Below are 19,833 nucleotides of genomic sequence, written 5' to 3'. Positions count from 1 at the left end.
CAAAGAAAATGGCATACAGCCAAAAAGTGGACCTTTAGACAATTTAGATGAATCTAATTATTTTATACAACATTTTGGGTAATTTAGAATAGACCAGAAGTTAGCTCAAGAACAAGAGTTGAGTGTTGATTTAAATGAGACTCTCTTATCAGCACTTAAAGATATAAAAGGTGGTGCCTCTGAATCAGATTGAACATCAAATGAAAAAAGGCAAAGTAGTATTTCAAACTCTGCATGCCTCTCTTCAAATATACCGCAGGAAGTAATATTAGAACACATGAAATGACTGCATAGCACAGGCACAAAAACTTTTTTTTTTTTGTAGTGACAGAGATTGAATCCAGGGCCTCGCACATGCTGGCAAGCATTTTACCACTGAGCTACATCCCAAACCAAGCACAAGAATGCTTAGAGTGCTAAAACTACTCTGATTCCTAGATTTCCCCATGTAGATCAAGAACCATTTACATTAGAATCAAATAAATGTCATCAAATGAAAGGCACTGATCACACTACAAGCCCATTAAAATCCAATCCCAGAGGCTACTTATGCAAGAGAAATACACACCTGTACTTTTTCTGCTATCAGTCTGTCCAGCCAACCAGTGTCAATTCTATTCAATTGAAAGCTTTCAGTCTCTAACAGTTTGATCAGGTATTCAACTGTAGTTCGAAAGTCACCCCGAATAGATAGCTCCTTCAAAGCCACAACCATATTTCTAGGGAAAGACCAGAAGACAATCTGTTTCAGCAACATATGTTGTAGTGTTTTTCAATCATTTTAAAGAACTGTTTCATTCCTTTGGAGTTCTGGAGGGAAGGGCAGAGGGAGAGAGTTCTAATGAGGGTATATGTTAAGTACACTCAGTAAGGAATGTTCCAGATAAGAGAATTTGGGTGAAATAAGCTTATAGATTCTAACTGATATTACCATCATGAGTATCAGCAAACCACACACATTTTATTACACATAGTACAGAAATAATTATATGCAAATCACCCTCAGCTTTCATTTGTTAGGTTTCCATCACCCTATTCATTTACTACTGACTAGACTAGAATTAGGACACTAATTTTCCTCATCTTTACATCTTATTTATTAATAAGTATGTTATTCTTAAACCTTGTTTATTTTACGTATAATTTACATGCAAGAAAATATACTTATTTTAAGTATACAGATCAATGAATTTTGACAAATGTTAATACTTTAAAGAGTTCCCTACAATCAGACAACTGGCTTGGTACTGTCAGATATCCACCTGATACTGCATATGAGAGTGTTTTTTAAAATGAATTTTGGACATCCTGGCAATGACTTACCCATTATTAAATAAATTTACAATTACATATAAAATGATTAAATTTTAACAGAGTATCAAATACTATGGGATTTTTATTCCCAGGGTCTATTCTTCATAGGGACAGAACTTTCTTCAACAACTACTATGTATTCATATGCTCAAGACATATACCAGCCTTGTTAAGGAAGAATACACATATATGATAATTGTGCTCAAAATACATAGAAGACTATCATAAATACCAGTAGAAAGACTAAAGCCAAGTATAAGAGAGGTTCTAAGAGGGGAGAAAACCTATGGTTTCATGAAAAATGTGGGATTTGATATGGGCTTGAAAAACTAACAGTTGAGAGGAACAGTATTTAGGGTGGCATACTCTCAGCCTAGGACATTCATTCTGTTTCCCTCCTCCATCCTCCTGTCTGTGTCCTCCTTCACTTTAGTCCTATATACTCTTCAAGTATTGATCTCGAAATCACTTCCTTCTGTGAAGCCTTCATTGACACTCTGTAGGTTGAGTTGACTCAGCTACATCCTCCTATAATGCCCTTCTATAATCCCACTACCATCATACTTACTACATTATGTTTTAATTGCTTGTCTTTCTTCCTCTGGATTTTAAATTTCCATGAGAACAGAAACCCTATTTGGTCTTGACTATATTGCCAGAACCAGTACATAACATATACTCAGTAAATATCTGTTGAGTGTGATCAATGAATAAATGAATAGAGAGAATAGTAAAAAAAAGAAAAAGAAAATATGGGAAGTGTTCAGGGAATATTATGATTAAAGCAGAGAGTATGAGGACAGGGCGTAGTGGCAATTACATTCATTCCACAAATATTTTCTGAATGCTTATTATGTTCAGAGGATACTGCAGGAAACAACATAGATGTGGTTCCGTTCTCATGGTTTCTACATTATGTTGTAAGGGAAATAATATTGGAAATATGAACTGGGACTATTATGGAAAACAAGAGTCTAAACATCAAACTGTCTAACTGTAATGAAGAAAAAACAAAGAAAACTCCAAGTCAAAGAATGAACTTTTGACATAGTATCAGAAAGCAGAGTTATTATAGAGACAACAGTTTGAATATGCCAAAAGACATCCTAGTTAGCTTTATACTATAACAAAATATACAGAGGAGATCAGAAATAAGGATCAAGGCTTCTGTAGTAGGTCACTGGACATATCCAATAGAAAATACACAGAGGTCAGCCTAATCAAGACTACACCTAAATGCCAATAGAAGCCAGTGTGGGAATATAAATGAGTGAGGCAAATTGGATGAATTGGATGGGGAAAAAGAGGTATTGTGTTTCGAGTATCATCTAAAAGGAAGAGCCACAAAAAAACTTAACTTTTACCAAGAGGAATATAAAACGAACATTGTCATCATCCCATTTTGAAGAGAAAACAGAAATCCATATTTTTATTATAATCTCCCCAATTTTTAAATATTCACAAGTTAAAAAAAAAATAAAAGCTCCATGAGCCAATCAAAACACATTTGAAAACTAACACAGGCCACAAAGCTGTCCATTGGCAACTTCTAGGGTGAACCTTCTTCACTTTGACAGAATAGGATATGACAATGAAAGAAAAAGCAGGAAAAAAAAAAAGCCAACTTTATACCAATATTTTTGTTTCTCATAGCAGGGCTGTAATTTTGAAAAATTTCAATTTATAGTGTTGAATAAATGGAGAAGAACTATAAAGGACTTCTGGAAACATTATTAAAAACTAAGAATACTTCTGGAAACATTATTAAAAACTAATAATACTAATAAATACTTGGTTATTACTCTGTGTACAGTTCAAAGATCAAAAAAATGGCATTAAATATCTGATATAAAGCAATAAACAATTAAAAAATAGCATGTCCAAGGTCCTAAGTTTGATCACCAGCCCCCAAAAAAGAGAACAAACTAGCTCAATTTTAGACAGATATTTTAAAATATATAAGCTGTCAAACTTGTGTCCTAAAGGCCTGCTTTTTAAGATAAACAAACTGCTGTTAATTTGATATTTAATGCTTATGACTAATAAAATATTAACTAACATTTATGATATACCAGTTATATTTATATAAACCTATGCATACTTTATAGCACACTAAAGTTTCTTATACATGCAAGGTAGGAATTCTTTTATGACCTTTCTCTAAAATGAAAAGAATAATTTTATTATTTTAAATGACTAGAAGAGCCAGGCACAGTGGCACACACCTATAATCCCAGTGGCTCAGGAGGCTGAGGCAGGAGGATCACGAGTTCAGTGAGACCCTATCTCTAAATAAAATACAAAAAAGGGCTGAGGATGTGGCTCAGTGGTCAAGTGCTCCTGAGTTCAATCCCCAGGACCCTCCTCCCCCAAAAAAGACTAGAAGAGTATATCAGTTAATAGTATATATTGTATGCTTGAAAATTGGTAGGACAGTGATTTAAAGTGTTCTTGCCATTAAAAAAATGATAAGTATATAAGATAATGCAAACAAACTGCTTGATTTAGTCACTTCCCAAAGTATACAAATAGCAAAAGCTCATGTGGTATGACACAAATATGTGTGACATTTACTTGTCAAATAAAAATTTTAAATGACTCAGATTTACAGCTATATCTTGAGGCCCTGGGTTTGGATCCCAATACTGCAAAAACAAACAAGTGCAACAATACATTTATTTTAATGAAAAATACAGATCTTATCTATGATTATTTGATATTAAGCTCTTGGTCAAGAATCTGCCTCCCCCAATAACAATACAATTTCTGTGAAAAAGCATGATAACTTTAAAGCAACTAACTTCATAAGTTTATCAAAATTTTTTGAAAGCAAAAATACTTGAAAAGGCTCAGACAACAAAGAGAAAAATATCTGTCAAATACTACATAATTTAATACAACTGAATACAAATACAAATAAAGATATATTTTTTTAAAAAGGCTATCTGTAGAAATATTTTCAGAGCATATAAATCATTCCCATGCTCATACTTCATTGAAAATTAACAAAAAATTATCTGTGATATGCAATCAAATGCTATTATACTCACGAAATTGCTTCTTCTCTGTTTTCTCCCCAGGAAAAGCAGTGACCAAACTGAGAATCAGCAAATTCATGAAGCCCCCCTGCAGCAGCAACACTGAAATAACCCCAAACATTCTTATTGCTGCGAAAATTTAGTTCCTGAACTGTTCCTGAGCTGGGCTTAAAACCCTGTTAGAGAATGAAGAATATGAGAGATCTTATTATATTTCAAAAGAAGAAAACATTGACATACTCAATATTTAGGCTCTGTGTTAATCACACACAGTTGCAGAAATGATGCACAAAAATCATAAAGGCTAAGACCCAGTGCTACATACCCACTGAATGATCCGCTCTGAGGAACCTCTATAAACTTCCCTCTCCAGAGGGAGTCCAGAGATTTCATTAGTATGTCCTCAGATACTATCTCAATATTAAAGTTCACAAGGGAAAAAGAAACTTAAACCTTTTAAGTAATGGATTACCTCATCTGGATTTTCACTTGTGATCCGAGCAGCAATAACATGGCCCCTTGGGCAAGGAACATGAGCAGAATTCTCAAAATCAATGGGAGCATCACCCCAGGGAGATACCCCATACATCATACGGATATCCTTGATTCTAAACAGAGGGATCCCCATGGCAATCTGAAAGGTAATAAAATACACTTCATTCATATTCCATGGTTACTTTCCTTCAAGTGTGGAGGCTCAGATTACCTAAGAAAGTTTTCATTTGAGGAGCCATTTTTATAGTCAATCATAAATTATAAGTTACTTGAAATAGAATATATCACTACAGATAAGTTACTAGAATATTCCCCACTCCTAAAAATGAACCTAAATTCCTAATGCAACAGACATGAGTTTCTCTGTGTTATCGTTTCTCCATGAAGGGATGAAAATAAAAATATCAATGGAAAAGTCAGTGTCTGAAACCACAAATGAAATTTAAATAGCTACAAAGTTTATTTTTCATTTTTTTAGTCTTAGATGGATACAATACCTTTATTTTATTTACTTTATCTATTTTTTTTAATGTGGTGCTGATGATCAAACCCAGTGCCTCACTCATGCTAGGCAAGCTCTCCACACTGAGCCACAAACCCAGCCCAGCTGCAAAGTTTTAATATTATAATTATCTCTTCCATCCCACAAATCATTGGGAGAAGTAAATCAATCTCTAGTTTTTAATGGGAACTTACAAGGTGTTCCTTGTATGAGCAAAGAACACGTTAGATTAAAAATAATAATAAGGGGCTGGAATTGTGGCTCAGCAGTAGAGCACTCGTCTCGCAACGGGAGACCCTGGGTTCGATCCTCAGCACCCCATAAAAATAAATAAGTGAAATAAAGGTATCGTGTCCAACAACAACTAAAAAATAATATTTAAAAAAATATAATATCAAACCTTATTAGCTATTACTGCTTCCTATAGTATTTGTTTCCTGGGCTGAGAAAAGATAATAATATTGATGGCTATCACTTTATACATTATTAAAATAAATGTATGCTACCACATTGCCAGGGAAAATGTCAAACACCACTCTGATATAGAGTTACTTCAATAAAGAACACAGGAGGAAGGAGGAAGGGCTAATTAAGTTTACTATAATTAAATATTTAAAGCATACTGTCTTTAAAGTTTATTTCTAAAATGTAACAGTTTATATCAGATGTATCTAGCTAGAAAATTCAGTGATACTGCTATGTTTGTACCACATCTGGGAAACCAACCATACATCAAAAAAACATAAGAGAAATGAACATTAGGTGAGACTCAGATAGGAGGTCCTTTTCTCTTATCAGACACAGGATAAACCAGTTTTTCAGGCATCTGTGACATTCCCAACTTCTCTAGGCTCTAACTTGGACCCAGATAAGGGTGACTCACCTGGAGTTGTGCTGCAGGGAGATTGACATCAGCCACCATCTCTGTACAAGGGTGCTCCACCTGTAGCCGAGGGTTCAGTTCAAGAAAGTAAAAGCTGCCATCCTGGCTGTACAGGTATTCCACAGTCCCAGCACTCACATAACCAACCATTTTGGCAAGTTTCACCGCACACTCAAAGAAAGATAAGCAAATGTAAGTATGTCATCTTGTACAGGGGTTGAATCACTATGACTACCTACAGCTTTTTGCTGACTCAATTATCCAGTGTTTGTAAGAGCCACTAGTGTGCTTAGCCATATCAGAGCAAATTTCACCTTCTGATTACACACAATATACCTGAACATGGAAGACAAGCTCAACTGAAAAGCTAGGAAGAAAGACTTTTTCACTTCAGATTACAAACAATTTCATCCCAACAGACATAAGGGCATGCAGAGGGGGAAAAAAAACAAAAACAAAAACATGGCAGTAGACTCTTCATTGTTCCCTAATTTTGAGTATTCCCAGTATGCTTTCCTTCCTAGAAACATGACAATTTCAGATAAGCACTTGATTTTCCAACCTCTTTTTTTTTGCGGGGGAGAGGGAGTGGACAGTAACCAAGGATTGAATTCAGGGGCACACAACCACTGCACCATATCCCTAGCCCTTTTTTTTTTTGTATTTTATTTAGAGACAGGGTCTGAGTTGCTTAGCGCCTCCTATTGCTGACGCTGGCTTTGAACTTGTGATCCTCCTGTCTCAGCCCCCTGAATCACTGAGCTTTCCAACCTGTCTTAAAATTTTTTTTTCTTAGTTTTAGAAGAAAACAATATTTACCTTTCTTTATTTATTTATTTTTATGTGGTGCTGAGGATCAATCCCAGGCCTCACACCTGCAAGGCAAGTACTCTACCACTGAGCTACAGCCCCAGCCCTAATAAGTAACTAACTTTTGTCCAACCAAGCCTTGTGAGTGATATGCAAAAAAACCTAATCATATTTTTCCTTATTTCGTTTATCAAAATCATGTTTTGAAAAGAAATTGCTTATCCTTTATTCCTGGTTTCCACGTCTTATGAACTGGAACATGGTCATGACAGTGTAAGCCAATTTTAACCATGCCAATGAGAACACAATAAAAGTGGCAAAGCAAAACAGAAAAAACCTGAATCCCAAGATGGCCTCATAGAATACAACTGTCCCATTAGTAAAACTCACCCCAGCCTATAATGGGAAAGAAAAATAAATTCTATCTCCTTTAGTTCACTGTGATTTGGATGTTTTTATTATAGTAATTTAATCTGTATTGAATCAGTATAGATATTATTAATTGCAGGTAGGATTCAGTTATTTAAAAGAATTAAAATATGGCTTAATAAGAAGGTAGTAGGTAGAAAAGAAATAGGCACCACAGGCTGGGCAATGGCCTCCTTGTTACAGCATGACACTACATTTAGTAAACTATTTCCTATAATATTGGAACACTATCCACACATCAACTGAGTCTTAAAAAAAACTAATTAGAGCTGGGTGAGGTAGCACATGCTCAGTGGCACGGGAGGCTGAGGCAGGAGGATCACAAGTTCAAAGCCAGCCTCAGCAACTTAGCGAGGCCCTAAGCAACTTAGCAAGATCATGTCTCTAAATAAAATACAAAAAGGGCTGGGAATGTGGCTCAGTGCTTAAGCACCCCTGTGTTCAAACCCCAGTACCAAAATTTAAAAAAAAAGAAAGAAAACTGTTTTTTTTTGTTTTGTTTTGTTTTTTGTAGTAGCCCAACAAAAGATTAGATTCTTACCCTGAAGCAACTCAGTGTCAAAGATCAGATTAAGGGAGTGCTTTAATTTCAGAGGCCTCAAAGTGGCCAATGTTAGAAACTGAGAAAAGAGAGATGGGCTAAGCTGAAAAGCCAGCAGATAAAAAAAAGAAAAGTTTCTGTATCTAGAAGAAATCTCTGGGTATGTTTACTCCAACCTAAAACTAAGTAGCAAATAGCCTACAAACTTATGAAGTTATTGAGAGAACTTTATTTCTTCAACAAATCATGGTCTGGCCTATAATAGCCTACGATGGTTAACTAGAATAGTATTCATCCCCAATACTGTACCAGCAGGAAGTGGGCTACAAAAGTTCCACCAAAGCAGGCACAATCTGCAAAGCCTAATTCACAATGAAAACTCAATAAGAGGGGGCTGGGGATGTGGCTCAAGGAGTAGCACGCTCGCCTGGCATGCGTGCGGCCTGGGTTCAATCCTCAGCACCACATACAAACAAAGATGTTGTGTCCGCCGAAAACTAAAGAATAAATATTAAGGAATTCTCTCTCTCTCTCTTTAAAAAAAAAAAAAAAAAAACTCAATAAGAAAGAATTACCCAGAGAACAAAGTTAGGCGTCTTATGGGACAATGGACAAAGGACTTACTCCCAAGGAGCAGAACCAATGTCTAATTAAGTGAAGTAATACTCTACTATATAGCAGGGAATCAACATAATTTCAGAAAGATTTGTTAAGTGCTGTGGACCAATGATTGCTGTGTATTTTTCATTTTCCCAAATAAGAGTTATCCTACTCATATTTCACTACTGTATTATGGGTATATACTAGGTTGGGGTGGGAGACTGGGAAGGAATAAAAACTGGTCTTTTAGGTCACTGGCTTATGAAAAACCACATACACACCTAATGGAGAAGAATATACATCAAGAGAATTTGAATGATCCAGATTTGTTCCCCACCCCTTTTTTTAAATAATATTTTTAGTTGTAGATGGACACAGTATCTTTATTTTGTTTATTTAGTTTTTTATGTGGTGCTGAGGATTGAACCCAGCACCTCACGCATGCTAGGCAAGTGCTCTACCAGTGAGCCACAACCCCAACCCCTTTCCCCCCTCCTTTTTTTGGGGTGCATTATAGTTGTACATAATGGTGGGATTATTACATTTTCAAATGTGCACACAATACAATGATAAGAGTTTCTGCCCCAGCCCTTGCAATATAGGGGATCAAACCCAAGACTTTGTACATGCTAGGCAAATCCTCTACCACCAAGCTGCCTGTTCTGATCTCATGTATATCTTGGATCTCTAGGTCATGTAGCAACTCTAATACATAGTAAGAACTTCTTCTGGCTGTCTTCCTTGGGGAAAGGCTAGGTATGTTCTTTGCTTTAACCAAGATAAAGGACAATGGGCAGCCAGAAAAGCAGACTGGCACATAGGTTACTAAATGCCCTTCAGCAACTTTTCTTCATATTCATAGGAAAAGAATCTCCTGAATTTTAGCTGAGTACATGGTCACCCTGCTAAAGACTATAATTCCCAATATCCCTTGTGCTGGGTATGACTGAATTTTATCCAATGGAATGTGAGAGGTGTGATATGTGTTTTTTATCCACTTGCCCTCCACGTCTTCCCTCTTTCTATCCCATTAGCTTCAATAAGTTCACTTAATTGTGTAGGTGATAACACCACCAAAGGGCATTTTCAGTAAAGATTCAGATAGTAATTTTTTCAACTTTGTGGGCCATATACTCACAACTCCTTATCTCTGCCATTATAGCAATAAAGCAGACATAAATAATACATAAATAAAAGAACATGGTTGTTTTCAGTAAAACTTCATTTTTAAAAATTGGCAACAGATTGGATTGGCCCATGAGCTCTAGCTTGCCAAACCCTGTCCTAGGGAATGGCAGAGCTATATAACCCTAGGTATCTTGCACCAGCTCAGCTCTGAACTATGATGAAGAGACAAATAGAAATCTATACCTTGTTTAAACCCCCTATATTTTGGAGGTAACTGTATTATAGCAGTTTGAGAGAATTTCCTAATATACACATATGCCATAGGAATTAAACTTCCATCATAGGCAAATTCTTATTTAGCTATTTGGGAGTTCAGTAAGAAGTGGAAAACAAATTTTCAATAATTCAGAGACTGAGTCATGATTCCAAAAAGATTACATTAAAGACCTCTAAACTTTATCCACTTCCAAGACATGTTTCATGTCTCAGAAATTCTTTCTATACAAAAATACAGAGTATGTAAACTTTAAAGATATTTAAATAAAAGATAATGAATATTTGAATTTTTAAAAATATGTTTCTAGTTTTTGATATACCTTTATTTTTATTTATTTATGTGATATGCTGAGAATTGAACCTAGTGCCTCACACATGCCAGGCAAGCACGCTATTGCTGAGCCACAGCTCCAGCCCCTGAATATTCGAATGTGAATGATATTTGAATTAAAGATAATGGATCTGAAGATGTGAAGACCTCCAATCCCAAAAATGGAACTACTTGCTTATCGTGAACTTGTTAAAAATCCGAATGTTTCTTTTCTTAATCTCTCCTCAAAATAGCACAGTGATTTTTTTTTTTTTAAGTGTTAACTACTTTTAGAGCTTAAAATGTTCTTTGACAATTTTCCTAATGGGAAAAGGACAAGAAAGACAAAACACTATCAATTATCCAGAATCATGGCTTGAAATTCCACTATTTTCAAGTCAGTACAGGAACTAAAGGAGAAGTGGTTCTGTGTGAGAATATTTAACAGACACACCTGTTCCATATGTTCAAATACTGCTGGAGTAGCAATAGCAGCAGGTGCCTCTTCAATAATCTTCTGATGCCTGCGCTGTACAGAGCAGTCACGGCCGAACAAAGAGATGGCATTGCCATATTGATCTGCTAGGATCTGTACCTCCAGATGACGAGATTGTTTGGCTAGTCTCATCACAAATATAGGTGATCCAGGGACTTCAGCTTGAACCTATGTTAGAAAAAGAAAGAAAACAAAATCTTAAGTGGTAAGTTTTTGTTGTTGTTGTTCTGCTAAACTGTTCTGATTTCAACAAGCAGAAGCCTTGAAGTGTAGAACTATGTTAATCAATAGACATACAGAATGAATAAAATAGAGTCCATGCCTTGTCTCTCTTTAACATTTTGCATTCTTAGTCATATAACCAATATTAATGAAAATGAAAACATAAAACATCCAGTATGTTACAAAGGTAAACAGCAAAATATTTGAAAACACACACATACAAACCCCACAACAGGGCAAAATATTGCCATCTACTCCATACAGCCAAATATATGACGTGCTCAAGACTATGCATTCATTCCTGGTTCACATTATATAACACGTGGTGTTTTTGCAAATAAAAGACTTCCATCTTCGGTTTTAAAAAATTTTGCCAGTGGGTACAGAATCCTACAATGGTAATTAACTTTTTTCCAGCACTTAAGAGATATCCCAAAGTGTTCTGGTTTCCACCGTCTCTACTAAGATTTCAAGTTAATTTTGTTACTCCTTTGAAAATAATCCTTTTTCTCCAGTTGCTTTAAAATGTTTCTTTTTTTCTTTCTTCTTCCTTCCTTTCTTTTTTTTTGGAGGTGGGGTAGGGAATGGCAGATTTATTCTCCTTGGGGCTCATAGTGTTTTTGGAATCTGTACTTGGTATCTTTTACCAGTTTAAGGAAATTCTTAGCCATTATCTTTTCAAATATGGCTTTTGGTTTCATTACTTCTTTAAATGTTACTTCTGTTCCATTCTCTTCTCTGAGACTTAAAAGTACATGATGTTAGATCATTTCATTATATCCCATGTCTTTTATGTTCTGTACCTTTTTTGTTCTGTTTTGCTAAATAACAAGTCACTTCAAAACTCAGTTGCTTGTTTAAAACATCAATACTTTATTTGTTCATGATGTTATGCCGAATAATTCTTCTGGTCTTGCAATTGTGTGCATATCATTATCTGGTGGCTTGAGTGGGGCTGAATGGACTCACTCACATGTCTTGTTGGCTGGTAGGTCTAAGGAGCTTTCATCCTCCAGTTGGTTAAACCAGGCTTCTTTAATGCAGTGATCCTGTAGAGTGAGGGTATAAGTTGCAAAGCCTCTGGAGGTCTAGGCTCTAGAACTTACATATCACTTTGGTCACCTTTTAATAATGGTCTAAGCAAGTCACAAGGTCAGCTACAATTCAAGGACTGGGGAAAGAGATGCCACCTCTTGAAGGGAAGAACAGCAAAGTCACATTGCAAAGGGTGCACATACAGGAATGGGAGGAGTTATTGTGGCCATCTGTGCAAACAATCTACTATAGTCCCCCTATGGCCACAATAATTCACATACCTCCCTCATGCAAAATAGACTCACCCCCTCCCAAGACCCCCAAAGTCTCATCCAATCATGGCATCAGGCTTGATGTCCACTTTTCTCATGACTCATGTCCTTGGGTGCAGCTCCGCATGTACAGTTTTTCTTGATGCAAAGACCTGGGAACTAAAAAGACAAGTTATCTGCCCCAATACACCCAACATCTAATTAAAAGACTGGGAGAAAGAACTTCAAAAGATACCCCCATTCAAAGAGAAGAGGATGGGAAGTACATAGTGGTCACTGGTTTGTAGCAATTTCGAATCCAGGTGGGTACATGTTGCCAGGATCTCCTACCCAGGGATTTTTTTTTTTTTGGCAGGGGGATCTGGTTCTATTCCTTAAAAGTGTGTCTCTAATCCATGGCATCCCTCTGCCTTCTCCACTGAAAAAACTTTTTATTAGAAATAACTAATGTTGGGCTGGGAAGATAGCACAGTGGTAAAGTGCCTGCCTAGCACTTTACCACTGAGCTATCAGAGGTCCTGAATTCAATCCCCATCACCACGTAAAAAATAAACAACAATAAAAATGATATTAAAAAAAAGAAATAACTAATGTTTACAGCTGAATAGTTTTCCTCAGTCTGCTTCCTGTCCACAAAAATGTGAAGATCCAAAGGCCTCTTTTCATTATGAACTGTTTCTGTCCATTTTAGTTCCTTTGGTGCATTCATCAATACAAGTCTCTTGATAATTTTGTGGGTTTTCTATGGACCATAATGGATTCACTGCTTATCTCAAAAGCCACAACCATAAATCATTTCTGCATAGACTTTTCTATACTTTGGGCAAATCAAACTGTGGTGAGGCAATGCCCTTAATATTATTAGAAGCATGTTTGTCTAGCTAAGAAGGTCATTTATCAGATACTGCTGTAAATATTTTTGAGTTCTTGACATTCTTGACTTGATCTTTACTGAGACTTTTTTTTGGGGGGGGGGCTTCACAAATTTGTTAGCAGCTAAAGAGACTGGGAATGAGAAACAATTATATTTTCAACCCCAACAAGTTCTAGACTCTTCTGATTTCCTTTGGGTATTAGCACCCAAAATTCTGCTAGCAAACAAAACATCATCTTTAACCCATCTTTCTTCTACAGCTCCTTAGTATAAGAAAGTAGAAACACTCTACTTTTAACACTTGGTCCCCAGAGATCTCCTTAACCAGATTCTTGACTTCTTTAAACACATAATCTTTCAAGTTACTTCAGAAAATATTTTCTGTTAATTGTTCCACCATTATAAAACATGCGGTTATCTTTTTTCCAGACTGCAATGACAAGTACTTCACTACTTCTTCAGCCTCCACTAATAGTTTGCTCATCATTCCCCCAACTTCATTAATATCTTCCTCATCATTTTTCCAGCTTCTATCTATGAGCCAATTTCAAAAACAATGCCTTGTTTTTCACTGTGATAGTATTATAACTTTAGATATTAATTACTGTATCAGTTATCCATTGATACCTAACAAACTTCAAAAATTTAATGATTTGGGACAGCAATGCTTTTACTTATGAGTTTATAGGACTAGGAAGCCTTAGATGGGATGATTTACTTCTGCTTCACTTGGCCTTTCTCTAGTAGGCTACAATTGGCTCTTTACATGGCAATCTGAGGGCTCATTCCAAGAGGGAAAGGGCAAAAACTATAAAACCATTTGACGTTTAAGTTCAAAATTTGTACACCATTTCTGTCACATTCTATTGGTCAAAACAAGTCACAAGGTCAGTTGAAATTCTCAGGGTAGAAAAGAGCAATATCATATTTTATAGGGGGATACAGAGAGGGGAGGAGTTATCACAGTCATCCTTGCAAAGCACTATCTCACATTGCTCTTTTCTGTATTTTTCATCCTTTTGTCTCTCTTCATACTTCAGTCCAAGATTTCTTCTCATCTATTTTTTAGTGACTAATTCTCTTTTCAACTGCACCTATATGCTAACTATACTAACTTCTTAATTTTAGTTATTGCCTTTTCAGTTTTAGGATTTTCATTTGTTTCTTCTTTATGGTTTTTCAGTTCTCTGCCAAAATTCTCAATCTTATCTTTAATTTCCTCAGATATGTTAAGTACAGTTACTTTAAAGCCCTTGTCTGATTAATTTTATATTTAAATCCACTGTGGATTTTGTTTCTATTGACTTTTCTTCTTGATTTTTCAATCATGGCATTTTATGACTGCTTATTTTTAATTGGGGGCTTAATACACCATACAAAAATTAATAGAAAAAATTGAGATTCTGGGTATTATCTTTCTCTGGCGTAGATTCATATTTGCTTCCTGTGGTGGCTATGAGCAGTAATAATCATAAAGCATATTGCTTGAATCAATGTTGAGTACTTTGAATCTGAGATTTAGTCCCTGAGAGGGTTTGTCTATTTCCAGTTCATCCTTTCTCCTGTGGTATAGTCCTTCAGAACCTCAACCTAAAATGTGGGAGTTTTCCCTGAGCACCCATTCTCAGCAAGCCCTGAAGTCTATATTTTGGCCTTTTAGTCTCTTAAGACTGTTGAAAACTCCAGCTTTTCAGCTATTTCTTCTAGGATATTTCTTTATGAAAAGAGTGGCCTTGGGCTGGGGATGTGGCTCAAGCGGTAGCGCGCTCGCCTGGCATGCGTGCGGCCCGGGTTCGATCCTCAGCACCACATACAAACAAGGATGTTGTGTCCACCGAAAATTAAACAATAAATATTAAAATTTAAAAAAAAAAAAAGAAAAGAAAAGAGTGGCCTTGAATTCCATGTTCACCTCTCTTTTTCTTCTTCTGCCATAATTCTTCCCTGTCTTGAAAGGGTCTTTAATGCCTTAAGACAGAGTTTGTTTGTTTAATCATTTAGTTTTTAGTTTCTTCTCAGTGGGAGGACTAGTTTGAGTTATTTAGCTAACCATTATTGAAATTTAAGGATTTTCACATAAAATGTCTCACTCCTTAGTGTCCTAGACTCTTCAACCATTGAATTCCACAATAATAAATAGTTTTGAAGTGTTTATAGGAGTTACCATTACCATGTTTTCTGTTTTGTTTCTAAGAGCAAAGGCCTTCTCTCTAGACTCCATGAAGCAGTGACCTATCTCTAAAATCAAAATTTATAGAAGGAATGTAATGAAAAAAACTGAGGTAATATTCAACTTCTTACACTCAAAATAAGATAATGCAGTAAGACAATATTTTTACCAATTTCTTTATCTAGTTCAAATCATGTAAGACCCAGGTCATAGAGTTTCTCCCTTTAGCCCTTGAAAGTGAAGCAAAAAAAAAATGCTGATGAAAGATTTTGAAAAAGGAGGAGTGAAAGCAAATAAATGGTTGCTAAGGTTGAGAATGGTAGCAGATACCTATATTCACAGCTCTGGAGAGGCTGAGTGAGGCAAGAGAATCACAAAGTCAAGACCAGTCTGGACAACTTAGCAGGACACCGTCTCAAAAGAAAAAATAAAAAGAGCTGATAGAGTGCCCCCCAAAACCAAACAAAACATTGTTAAGGACATAATAAAAGATGGTATGAAATAGAAGATGCTAGGAAAACTAAGAAAATGTGGAAAGCTAAGAGAGTGATAAGGCCAAACTTATACCCCATTTTCCTTTTTTCTGACATCTTTTCTGGGTATTAGTGGGAGAAAAAGAGGTAAGTAAAGTACATGAGGCTAACTGTGAGGACAGAGCAAAGGTTTAAGATTCTGAAAAGATACAACAATGTCACCAGGTATGGTGGTGTTGAGGCAGGAGGATCGCAAGTTCAAAGCCAGCCTCAGCAACCTACTGAGTTTAAGCAACTTAGCACGATCCTGTCTCAAAATGAAACATTAAAAAAAGGAGGGGGCTGGGCTGGGGATGTGGCTCAAGCGGCAGCGCCTTCGCCTGGCATGCGTGCGGCCCAGGTTCGATCCTCAGCACCACATACAAACAAAGATGTTGTGTCTGCCGAAAACTAAAAAATAAATAAATAAATTTTTTTTTTTTTAAAAAAAGGAGGGGGGCGGCTGAGGACGTGGCTCAGTGGTTAAATGCCCCTGGGTTCAATCCTTGGTTCCCAAAATCTGACCCTCATGGCCACACTAACTTAACTACAAAGCAGACGGTAAGACAGAGAGACACTAGGATGAGCTTTGCTGAGCCACCCTCAGTTCAACATAATGTTGGCCTGTCTGAGGGATCCTGTGCCGAGCATATGACAGCCATACAGCACAGGCTAAGGCACAGACTGCTGGACCAACAGGATACATGGGACACATGGTAGAATCACAGGGGCCTGCAGAAAATTTGAAATGAAGTAAGGAAAGCCAATGAGCAAGTCTGGGTCTGACCAATATTGGAGCAACTAGATAAATATCATATCATCATACCTAACGCTGATTTATGTCAGCAGACGAGGGGTAAAAAATACAGAAAGACACTGATTTTTTTTCCTTGTCACTATGAGATACTGTGAGTCACATGTGCCATGCAGGGAAGAACCACCTTCCTATATAAGAAAGAATAACTCTACAGTTTGAATTACCTAAATGAATAAAACTTAAATTGATTTGGACATTTCATTAACTTTATTTTCCCTGTTAATAAGCAGGTGGAAGGCTAGGGAGAAAGACTAGATTAGATATAGGCAAAGATAAAAATTAAGTATTTTTTGGACATCCAAATTTCAGTATTGTTAAATTGTGTATCTCTGATGTACATGTCAGCTCAAATAAACAAAAAGAACTTGCACTCTACCTGTCTGAAGAGGTTAGGGAAGTCATCTGCATTGTTGACTTTTCTGATTCCCTTTCCTCCTCCTCCTTCTGAGGCTTTGATCATTACTGGATATCCAACTTCCTCTGCTGCCTTTAAGAAGAAAGAGGAAAATGGAAGAGTAGTATTTAGTAGAGTAGAAGAAAACTGGCATTTTCTCCTTTAATAATAGTTATTTAGTAGATCTAGAAGTACTAAAATAGAAAGAACCTCAAGATATACCAAGGTGAAAAACTAACAGAATAATATTTGTAGTATTAGGTTAAACCAAAAGAAATAATCTTTTTTGTAGATTAAAAAAATACTGGAATATTGGCAATTTTATATGGTTCAGTCGAGGATAATCCATAATAGAAGTCAAAACCAAAATGGAACTATATATTTATGTATGATTGTATATAAATTAATATATCCACATATATAAATGCAAATAAATGAATTCTAGAATAGATAGAATTCTATAAATGGAAGATGGGTAGAAATGAATTTGTATCAAATATATTGTTGGAGTACCTTCCTTATAGTATGCAGGTATTTACACATTACCCATAATTTTTTTTTAAGTATTTAATATAAGTTGATGTCTCAGCATAGCTTCTAACCACACATTTTAAAAAAACTAAGAACTCTCAAGTATTCAAAAGCTTTTTCTCATACAACTTTTTATAAAATGTAAATAACAAGAACTCAAAATAATAAAATTAGAAAACTAATTTTTCAACACATGCTCTAAATGTGCTTTTCACATTTATAGTAGGCTGATCAGGTGACAGTTCAAAAATTTTTTGAAAAGTAAATTATCTATCCATCAAATAAGGAAATAGTTAAAACTAGATATATCATACATTATGTAGAATACTATGTAATTATCAGAAGGAATGAGGTTACTTTTATATGTAATGATATAGAAGATAACTGAATTGTACTGTTTAGGCAAAAAATAAATTGGGGGAAAGTTAACCAAAATCCTTATATAACTAAGTCATTCCTTTGTAAAATTATTCTGGCTTTTAAGGTTTTGCTACATTATGAAGATAATGTAAATTATATCTCTAAACTGTATCATCAGAAAAAAAAACATTTTAAATTTTGTGTCAGATTAGAGATAAAAACCCATCTCTTCCAAAGTTTAATTAACTCTATTCTTTCCTATGCTGATATAAAGAGAATTAGTGGGATTAACTCAAATCACTCAATGATAGGTGATCAACGAAATAGCACAAATGTTAAAAAGACATTAGAAAGGGAAGAGGGTATCCCACAGGAAGTCAATAAGAAGATAGGCCTGTTAAAAATATAAGAAAGTTCTAGCCACAGTTCACCCTTTAAAAATATTTTAGAATCTTGCTGGGCAAGGCTGGGTGCAGTGGCGCATGCCCCTAATCACAGTGGCTTGGGAGGCTGAGACAGGAGGATCACAAGTTCAAGGCCAGCCTCAGCAATTTAGTGAGACCATAAGCAACTTAGCAAGACCCTGTCTCTAAATAAAACATTAAAAAAAGAGCTGGGTAAAGCATTCCTAGGTTCAATCCTCAATATCAAAATAATAATAATTTTGTTGGGTATGGTGGCACATGCTATAATTTCAGCATCTCCAGAGCCTGAGGCAGAAGGATTGCAAATTCAAAGTCAGCCTCAGCAACTAAGCAAAACCATAAACAACTTAGCAAGAAACCCTGCCTCAAAATAAAAAGTGCCCAGGATGATGCTCAGTGGTAAAATACCCCTGATTTAATAACACAGTGTGTGTGTGTGTACATACACAGAATTTTAGAATTTTAATGCTATGGGGGAAATGTTTATATATAAAATTAAATAGAAAAAAGTACCAGAATTACCAAACAATATATATTGTAAGACCCTAATTTTTTAATTATTGGAATTTATTAATAAAGATTATATAAATATATGAATTAACCAAAAAACTGGAAGAAAATACATGGATATTACATGATTATGTTAATAGGTATTATCTTTGAATGGTAGCTTCATGGGTAGTTTTATTATCATCTCTGGCTTTCCAAATTTTCTACCAGAAATTTCTGCTTATAGGTCTGGGGCTAAAGCTCAGTGGCAGAGCACTTGCCTAGCATGTGGGAGGTACTGGGTTCAATCCTTAGTGCCACATAAAATAAACAAATAAAATAAAGGCATGCTGTCCATATACCACGAGGAGGAGGAGGAGGAGGAGGAGGAGTTGGAAGGTTGGAGAAAGGATCTCTCTCCTTTTGCCTGGGTTCACCTTTCTATGTGAAAGGATAATAGAATAATACTTACAGCCTCTCTTGGCTCCCTCCCTCACTCCTTCCCAAGGGAAAAAGCATAAATTACGTGACTGGTCAATTTAGAAGGAGAACTAAATATGCACTGCTCAGTCTCTTCCCTTTTGAGATAACTCCACTGCACAAATATATGCTTTTGTTCGGCTCTCAGCCATATAATAATCTAAATGATAAAAATGGCATCTCTATAGAAGGAAGCCTGAGGTTATTCAGCACTGCGAGTTACCAGTGAGGCAGTAAACCTCGTAAAATTTGGCATTCAGTTTGTAAATCTCATTGCTGTTACACACTGAAGTCATTTTTATCAAGTGTATTGTAACACAGTTGAAACTTTGACCTGACTTAGCCATCTAAACTTTATCTTGGTTCTGAACTCAAGAAGAAAAGAAGTATGTGGCTTGCTGATTCCCCTCACATCTAACAGGTGGTAGAA

The 19,833-nt window shown here is 35.9% G+C and overlaps 1 protein-coding gene across 6 annotated transcripts in view; it reads right to left on the bottom strand.

The window, feature by feature from the left end:
* The window catches only part of Acaca (acetyl-CoA carboxylase alpha), a 226,922-nt gene that overhangs the window by 151,607 nt on the left and 55,482 nt on the right, over positions 1-19,833 (bottom strand). For 5 of the 6 annotated variants that reach the window (XM_077801005.1, XM_026398068.2, XM_026398066.2 and 2 more), the window contains 6 exons: positions 17,101-17,211; positions 10,781-10,990; positions 6,233-6,403; positions 4,825-4,986; positions 4,365-4,528; positions 569-719 (listed from right to left, as the gene is read on the bottom strand). In XM_077801005.1, the coding sequence (XP_077657131.1) occupies positions 569-719; positions 4,365-4,528; positions 4,825-4,986; positions 6,233-6,403; positions 10,781-10,990; positions 17,101-17,211 (969 nt within the window). Of the gene's footprint in view, positions 1-568; positions 720-4,364; positions 4,529-4,824; positions 4,987-6,232; positions 6,404-10,780; positions 10,991-12,384; positions 13,629-17,100; positions 17,212-19,833 lie in introns of those variants that run through there. The other variant, XM_026398069.2, reaches the window with a different exon arrangement.

Source organism: Urocitellus parryii, chromosome 7 (assembly GCF_045843805.1).
Source record: "Urocitellus parryii isolate mUroPar1 chromosome 7, mUroPar1.hap1, whole genome shotgun sequence".
Classification (NCBI taxonomy): Eukaryota; Metazoa; Chordata; class Mammalia; order Rodentia; family Sciuridae; genus Urocitellus; species Urocitellus parryii.
Note: the sequence above shows the minus strand (reverse complement) of the source record. Positions and strands in the feature narration are given on the sequence as shown.